This window comes from Hydra vulgaris, chromosome 03 (genome assembly GCF_038396675.1).
Source record: "Hydra vulgaris chromosome 03, alternate assembly HydraT2T_AEP".
Taxonomy (NCBI): Eukaryota; Metazoa; Cnidaria; class Hydrozoa; order Anthoathecata; family Hydridae; genus Hydra; species Hydra vulgaris.
The window spans coordinates 62,687,792-62,697,500 of record NC_088922.1 but is presented as its reverse complement, the minus strand read 5'-3'; the positions used below and the strand labels follow the sequence as shown (position 1 = coordinate 62,697,500).

Sequence of the window (9,709 nt, the reverse complement as noted above, 5' to 3'; positions counted from 1 at the left end):
GGAATTCCGGAAATATCAGGAAAAAGATAATCCCTGTATGAAACATTATGGTGGATCTCTAATGGTTTGCGGATACATATCCTGGCATGGGGTTGATCATTTGTACTGTTTCAGAGGCAACATGAATCAAGACCAACACCTTCATGTTTTAAGAAATCACATGCTACCTACAGCCAGAGAGCTTTATGGCAGAAGAGGTTCCTTTATCTTCCAACATGATAATGTACCTTGCCATAAAGCTAAGCGAGTAAGCAATTTCTTACACAATAAGGGTATTGAGCAAATGAAATGCCACCCCACATCCCAGATATGAATCCTATTGAACATGTATGGGAAATCCTGATTTGGGCAATCAGGGGTAAAACCTATGCAATCAGAATGAACTTAGGAACTATATATATTATATAAAACATTTAAAATAAAAAAATGATAATCATTATTTAGGAGAAAATTGTAATTATTATTGTTAGAATATTAAGAACAAACTTTTGTCGATCGGAAGCATATTTCTTTGGGCAGAGATCATCAAAATACTTCTGAGATGAGAGACGAGGCACATGGAAATGCAAATTGCTTGATACAACTTCCCGTAATTTTCCACGTCTCAGGGCATCTCCCTGTCAATATTAAAAACATTTTTATGCTTTTCAAAATTTTTTCACTACAAAGTAGACAGTAACACACAACACATAAAAAACAAACGAAATAAAATTTAAAAAAATAAAAAAAGGTGGAAATACTATTTTGAAAAATTTTAAAAATATATAGTTTAACATTCTTTTAACAAATTACAAAACTAAAATTTTACCCTAACTACTTCAACAGGAGAAGAAGGATCTTCCTTTAGCATAACAATAGTAGGATCATTTTTATTTACATTGTACTTTTCACGCAATCGTGTATTTATATGATTTTTTGCTTCTATATAGGCAAACTTTACCTTGGAACGATACTCATAAGCAACAGATAAATACAATAGAGGAGGAAATACATGATGACTAAACAACAAACATTGAGGTTTGTTTTCTTGAAAAGCCTGTTCAAAATACCATTCTCGGTCAGCTGAATTAATCTATAATAAAACAACAAATTTATTTTATTATTGGTTTACAAATATTTTGTATTTGCCTAAAATTTAATTTGTTGCACTATTAATTTTTACAGTGAGAGTTTAAAAACAAATTAATAAAAACATTTCTTAAAAACACTACATATTAGTTAGGTAGTTACTTTATTATTTAAAGGCCTTGAATTTACTGTCTAATGCCAAAATAAGTAATAAAAAAAATATAGTAGCACATTTTCAATGACTTGTTTTAGTTTAAGTGGCTCACTTATGTACAGTTGTTTAATGGCTAGCTTATGTACTGCTGTTTTAGTGGCCAGCTTGGTAAAGAAATAATGAGCTAAGACAACTAAAGTTTATGAAATATACAAAGATAAAGTTGAGAAGAAAAAATGGATTAACATGCTGACCCCACATTCTATATTTCTTATATTTGAAAAGTATTAATCTAAAAATACAGAAATGATCAAGTTACCTAAACTTTATTAAACTAATTTTTGGTTTCTATTATTTTTCCTTTCCATTGTTTAATTGGATTTCAAAAAATGCTAATTACAATTAATTACAAATGTAATTAGCATGGTAAAATAAAACTAAAACTGATTGCATACATATCATTAGATAAAAATGTACTTTGGCCATTTATTTTTACATTAGGTGTGTGTGACTACATGCATGGATTAAAGGCATAAATTAAACTCAAGTGTTCTTACATAATCTATGTTGTCATGTGGATAAAGTGTAGCCAGGAAGTCTCTAATACCCCTTTCAGTTTTATAATAGTCTTTGTATTTAATTGCCCTTCCTGCAATTACTGCAACAAAAGCAGGAAACCAATTAACACCTAAATCATGCGCCAATCGTTGATCGTCACTAAATTGCAATTCATAGGTTCCAATTCCAATGTTCTCTAAACCACTTGATAATTTATCCCATAATGGTTGCAGTTGCATACCTAAAAATATAATTCAACTTTAATTAAAAATCTTTTTTAAAGATTTAATTTCATTTTTCTTATTTTATTTTTGAACTCGCTTTGAGTTCAAACATAGAAGTGGTACACTCAGCATGTTATGGTATAATTAGTAATGATATAAAATATAAATAGTAATAATAGAAAACATAAGCATTAAAACTCTATTATTTATTTTGCTTCTAAACAATTTCTTAATTTAAACAAAAGAAAAAGAAAAGTTAAAATACATTCTAACGACATATCTTCAAACACAGCAATCAAAAAAAGTTTATGATAACTGTCAGGAAGAACAATATTTTGGTAACTATATCTTGTTAACATGTTTCTTTTTGAACGGCGTTGTGAATGAAAATGTGTTCCAAATGGAAGATCTTCAAACATAAATGAAAAAAATCCTTCAGGTCCAGGGCGTACTTCATGGTGAAAATTTTTCCAGTTTTGTTTTTGTGAATCTGTGGTCCCATACTGATCATACTGTTGCTTGCGCTCAGGGTCAGACAAAATCTAAAAATTAAAAAGTTAAAAGAGTTAAAAGAAGAATTTAAAAAAATTAAACTGCTAATTAATTAAAAATTACTATTATTATTAACAAATAATTATTATTATTATTAACTTGTAAGATGTTTATTTTAGATCAAAAATAGTTAAATTCAAACAATTAATCAATTTATTGCTCTGGCCAGCTTGATCATTAAATTTTAATCTAATCAAATCAATTTGAGTTTGAATGGATAAAACATTTGTCAAGGTTTGAAAATAGATCCATAAATAGCAACAAAATGCCATTTGAAGTTTGAACATTTCAGTAATCTAGTGAACTAAGATTATGTAGGACTTGTTCCGATTCTGCATTCTACTATAATAAGTGTAAACTTTTTGCCAACATTTTTTGGTCTACCCAAAACTATTATCAAGACATTATTTATATCAGTTTCTTTTAGCTTATTTCACTTTAAAACAATTTTTATATAAGCTTTTATGTATAAGCAGTTTTATTATAAGTAAAAGAGCAAAAACATCTCTCCTAATTATTTTAAAACAATTTTTATATAAGCTTTTATGTATAAGCAGTTTTATTATAAGCTTTTATGTATAAGCAGTTTTATTATAAGTAAAAGAGCAAAAACATCTCTCCTAATTATTTTAAGGATTGTTGTGCATGTTGCCATAAAATGTTGGCAAAAAAAATTTAATTTTTATTATGAAAATAATAAAATTGTAAGTAATATGATATATGTAAATATATTTTTTTTTTTATTTAAAAAAATTTTAAACATTAATGAAGCAATTAGGGAATAAACACACAGGCACACACAAATATTAATACAACGAAATAAAAAAATATAACTAAAAACTACTAAATTATAATATAACAGATTACTTCATAAGCTTCATTGATCTGCATCATCATAGCAGCTGCATTTGGGTCTTTATTTTTATCAGGATGCCTATAAAACAAATAAAGATTTTTTACATTAAATAAAATATCTTCTTTTTTACTTTTTAAACTTACGAATTATTTCATCAAATAAAAAATCTTAATCATACAAAAGCACACACTTATTTAATGTGTGTAACATAAAACAGTGAACTTGTTCTCTATTTCAATATAATGTCGTGTATGACATATTGAAATGCAGAGCTGAGGGGCGATCAAAAAAAGTTTTACGTTAAGCAAAAACTATTTTATTTTGCATATTTGAATATTTGTAAATCACCATGTAAATTATCTTTTAATATCATTTATGTTACATTTATTGGGAAAAAATTATTTCGAAAAAAAAAGTATTTAACCGCTATTTGAATTTTGAATTTTTAAAATTATTTTACATGGATTTTTTTCTACATTTTTTTTTATACGAATATTTTTATATGAACTTTTTTATACAAATTTTTATAATTAAAAGACTTTAATTATAATTTTAAAAATTTTAAGATTAATTTTAATTTGCCCCAGTTTTGAAGGAATGTAAAATAGTAAAATGTTGGATTTAAAATTTAGTTTTAAAGGCATGTAAAATAGTTTAGCAATTTTTGTTGAAGAAATTTTTTTCTTATCATCTGCTAACTAATTCATAACATACAACATTTCTTTATAAGTTTTAAATGATTTTTAATGCGGTTCAAAATTAAATCAAACTACAACGCAGCACTTTAAAACACTTTCAAAACATCAAGTTTTTAGGCTCCTGAAACAAATAAGATCTTAATAATTACAACACATTAAAAGCAAAGGGTTTTAAAATAAAATTTAAAGTATTTTAATATATTACTATTATTTATGCAAAATATTACTAGTCTAAACTAAGTCGTATAAGGAAAAATGACTAGAATATTCGAGAACTCTGCTGAAAATTTTTATATAAAATAAAGACAGGCAACTCAAAGCATCAGCAGGGAACCAACACTAATAAACTGATTAGTTTCAGTCGCCCTTCTGACAACCGACTAAAAGTCTGAGTGTACATCCCTGTATACATAAAAAAAGTTTTTCAAAAGTATTTTATGTTGGGTATCGAAAGAAGCGAAATAATATTTAAAAAATTCAAAAATAACAATCATTTTATAAAAAAAAATTTATTTAAGATTATTTAGGAATTATTATCAAAAAAATACACTTCTTTCATTTTTAGTAATAAAAATTCTTTTTTCTGCAATGAACTCTAAAACAATAATTTTTTAATAAAATGATTATTATATATATATATATATATATATATATATATATATATATATATATATATATATATATATATATATACCATTTTTACAAAAATGTAAAGTTATGAAAGTTTACAGTACCAAATCAAAAATATTAATTGACCAAATAAATCAAGCTATGTCATGATGGTTGCATTTAGGACTTCAAGGGCTCTAAGACAAGAGGCTGAATCATTTGCTTTGAATAAATCAACCATGTGTTGCGATCGTTGAAAATACAGGCAGGAAGCCACCTCCAAAATAATTCAAGATTTCAAGCCCAACACAGCTCTTACAGAGCACTGGGATGGCAAACTGATGATTGATCTGCCTGGAATGGAGAAGGTTGCCAGGTTGCCAGGTTGCTAATGCTTGTCACAACAATGGGGTGTATAAAGCCTTTGGATATTCCGAAAATTTCTGCAGGTACTAACAAATAAACATGTTTTTATATATTATACATTATATAATTTGCTGGGAATCTTTACTTTGTAGATACTAGGCGATCAGAGACACAATCGGTACATAATGCCTTACAAAAATATGAGCTGGAAGTATTAGTCTGTGTATGTGTTTTGATACAACCAGCTCCAACACTGGTCAATTGTCTGGTGCTTGCATCCTTCTTGAACAGCTACTGGAACAGCCTCTAATTGTTAAAGGATACTCAGAGAAAGAAGAAGAAACGTGTCCAGGTGACTTAAGCTATGGTACAACAAAAAACTCTTCCTGATTTTATTTCCAAAAGGAATAGGAACATATTTGCTACTCTGGGCATGTCAGATAAATTCCAAGCTGAAGATCCAAAAACATGGAACAGCCAAGATGACTTCATGGCTGCAACAACAATTGTGAAATCCCAGGCATTAGCCAATGACCATGCAGAAAGAGGAGTTGCCCTGATCCAGGATGTAGCAAAGTCTGGTTGATTCAAGAGTGAAGAGCAGCTGCAGTACGCTTTTCAAAATATTGAAGAAAACTGGGCAAACTTCTCTGATGCAAAGAAATCCACTTTTCTGCAAAACTAACTTGCTCTAATGTCAGCTATTCTAGTGCTTTTCATTGGTTTCTATTATTAAAAAGTTATAGTAGTTCAGATTGATTTTTTTACCATATGCTTTTTGAAACCAAAAAAAATGTGCTTTTTTTGGCTGTAAATGCTGTAAGTTCATATAAGCAATAATTTCAAATTGCTTGAGCTACCTCTAAATATTGTTCAATTAAGCTCATTTTTTGCCCGAATTTTTTTAATATATATTGGAACCAAATAAGAAGGTCAGACAATATTTTAAAACTTAAAATCTTAAGGTTCTTTAAGACCACCCTAATATATGTGTGTGTATATATCATTTATACATATATATATATATATATATATATATATATACATATATATATATATATATATATATATATATATACATATATATATATATATATATATATATATATATATATATATATATATATATATATATATATATATATATATATATATATATATATATATATATATATATATATGTATATATATATATATATGTATATACATATATATATATATATACATATATATATATATATATATATATATATATATATGTATATACATATATATATACATATATATATATATATATATATATATATATATATATATATATATATATATATATATATATATATATATATCAGGACCCTTTTCTACAAGTGTTGAATGTTGGGAGATTCTAGACCCTTTTCAAAATTGTTAAATTTGGGCAACATTTGGGCACTGCATAAATTTAGAAATTAAGGACCTCATTTTTTATTATTTTTGGTAAAATACAGCAAATATTGTTGTTTTGCCATAAAAATAATTTTATGGCAAGCGCAGGCGCCGTGCCTGCACTTGCCATAAAATTATTTTCCTAGCCGCCACTACTACCGGCTAAATTATTTTCCTAGAATAGCCCTGGTATATTTATATATACATGAATATATATACATATATATATATATATATATATATATATATATATATATATATATATATATATATATATATATATATATATTTATATATATATATATATATATATATATTTATATATATATATATATATGTGTGTGTGTGTGTGTGTGTGTGTGTGTGTGTGTGTGTGTGTGTGTGTGTGTGTGTGTGTGTGTGTGTGTGTGTGTGTGTGTGTGTGGAGAGAGAGAAAGAGAGAGATATAGATATATATATTTAGACATATATATTCATTTATATTTATTTATAAACATTCTATAAATTTCAATCCAAGATGAAATATTTATTTCATTTATAGGGTTTGTTAAGATTTAGCATGCCCGGCTTTGGCCCCAGCAATGGTTTATCAAACCCATCCCTGAATAAATATCAGGGGTTTAACTCTGAAAATTCTTAAAGAGAATTTAAATTTAAGAATAATTTATAAGATAGTTAAACAATTTTTCATATATCTACAACAACAAACATACAAACATTTTCTAAACTTATAAAACTGATTTTATCTATCAGTAATATTTAATTGATATTACAGAAACTTTATTAGTAAAAAGATTAAAACTATAGTAATATAAAATGTAATAGACAATATAATAAACAATAATAGATAAACGACAATAGATGATAGACTTATATTAAGAATTTTTAACTTAAATGTAAAAGATTACAAACCACTGTTTAGCCAACTTCTTGTAAGCTGTTTTAATCTGCTCAGGAGAATAAGATGGATCTACACCTAATACATCATATGGCTGGATAGAATAACAGAAGTTTGGAAAAAAAAACACCACAAAAAACCAATAGTATGACATTGCAGTCAATCTTGATAAACTATCAAACTAAATTGTTTAAATACTAGAAAAATATTTGCTTCACAAGTGAATGTTAAGAAAAAGTGAAAAACATAAATGCTGCTAAACATATAAAATCAAATTATAAATTGAACATTCTTATTAATAATGCATGTCTATTTTATATTATAATTTTATTAGATAATTAAAAAAAAAACTACTCGTATAGACCAAAGTTTCTTGAACAGTGGATTTTTACCACATTTATTAAGACTAATATAGTAGTTTATAGCAGTGCCATACAGTAAATTTATTTTAAAATTTTTTATCAAGGTCTAGAATTTTACTTTTAAAGTAGACAATAACAAGACCTATAGCTTTAGTAAATTACACAGTTTTGAAATTTCTACTTAAACAGATGAGTACTTTTTTATTCATTTCAATTCATTTTTAACAAGTTTTCTTGTTACAATTCCGGTTTTAAATTCGTCTTCGGACAAATCTTATGCACGGACTTATGTACGAACTGACGGACACGGACAATGTAAAATCGGGTAAGGGATCGTCCATAAAGTACGTACACTCGGAGGGGAAGACGGGGTCTGCAAATGGCGTATATGAGATGGGAGGGCAGTGGGTCAATTATAAAAGAAAGGAGACACTAAATTTTAAAAAATATCATAAAATGTTAGATAAATAGGTTTAAAGCATAGGTACTTTTGGGAGAAGGAGGGCTCTCAATAAATATATATATATATATATATATATATATATATATATATATATATATATATATATATATATATATATATATATATATATATATATATATATATATATATATATATATATATATATGTGGGGGGAGAGAGGGAATGCGGGGGGAGGGAGGGAAAGGGGATATAGACGGAAAAAAGCGTACGTACTTATGGGCGACCTCTAAAAGGTCATGACATTTTTTTTTTTTTTTTTTTATTTTATTGCTTGTCCCCAAATAGTTTTTGGTGCTTAAATTAAAAACAACAATTTATTTTATAATTTAAAGAAAAATTTTAATTAAATGTTAAGGGAGTATTTTTAAGTAGTGGCATTATGCGTTGTATATCAAATCAAATCAAATATATTTCGAAATAGTTATAACATTTCAAGGAAATTTACAATAGTACAAGTACCAATATAAAGTAAATACCTGAATATACAACATAACCTTATAATCATTGATGAAACTAGTAATAATAACTGATAACAATAATACTAATTATAATAATAACGATAATACTAACAACAACAACAGTAATAATAATAATAATAATAATAGCAACAAAATGATAACAATTATAATAAAAAGAGAATTTCATAAGTAAGGACGATAACAGCAGCAACAAAAATTTAGTGAATAATGACAGCGACACCAAACATTAAGTAGAGAATGGTTGAATTAAAAGAGATAAATAAATAGAAAAATAAATAAAGAATGCCAAAATATTGGTACTAATATTGATAATATTAGAATAAAAAAGTTTCAAAATGGCAGATAGAAAAAAATTTCAAAATGTTAAAAATATCAAATAAAAAATTGAGGGATCACGAATTGATATAGATAATAAAGAATTCCAATATTAACTTGTAGAAATATTTTATTGTATTTTTTTAACAAATAATTAAAAAGCTTGATTTTGAATTTAGAGATTGTATAACGTAAAATATAAAAAAAAAATATCTTTAAAATAGCGTTTTGTACGGTATACTAAAAGACACTGGCGTTGAAACGGAGGGGGAGGGGTGTTTTCTTTTCGAATTCTGATTCTGGCTGCCTTAACCCCCTATTAATTTCCGTTTCAGCTTCCAACCTAACTTTTTAAAAAAAAGGGTGCTATAAGGGTATCGTGTAATTTTCATTTTTGAAAAAATTTTTACTACATATTAGAAATCTGTAGAAATTAGATATTCCTCCCATAAACAATTTAAAATTAAAAAATCATTTGACAATTTATTACTACATTATTTATTAAAAAAATATCAGCTTAAAAATTGTAAAATAAAGTATATGTTGGCGAAAGTTATTTTGTAAGTAATGTATAAACACTTGTCAACAAGTTAGTTTTTTTACGCAAAAAGATGTATATATTTGATAAAAAAAAACAGGAAGACAATAGCCCTCCTCTGCT

The 9,709-nt window shown here is 26.3% G+C and overlaps 1 protein-coding gene across 1 annotated transcript in view; it reads right to left on the bottom strand.

The window, feature by feature from the left end:
* Window positions 1–7,994, bottom strand: part of LOC100199979 (dnaJ homolog subfamily C member 16) — a 27,503-nt gene extending 19,509 nt beyond the window's left edge. The window contains exons 1-6 of the mRNA XM_065793945.1: window positions 7,423–7,994; window positions 3,424–3,490; window positions 2,270–2,546; window positions 1,780–2,021; window positions 809–1,072; window positions 487–617 (exon numbers count right to left, since the gene is read on the bottom strand). Of these exons, the coding sequence (XP_065650017.1) occupies window positions 487–617; window positions 809–1,072; window positions 1,780–2,021; window positions 2,270–2,546; window positions 3,424–3,490; window positions 7,423–7,562 (1,121 nt within the window). The 5' untranslated portion in view covers window positions 7,563–7,994. The remainder of the gene's footprint in view (window positions 1–486; window positions 618–808; window positions 1,073–1,779; window positions 2,022–2,269; window positions 2,547–3,423; window positions 3,491–7,422) is intronic.
* Window positions 7,995–9,709: the final 1,715 nt, after the last annotated feature.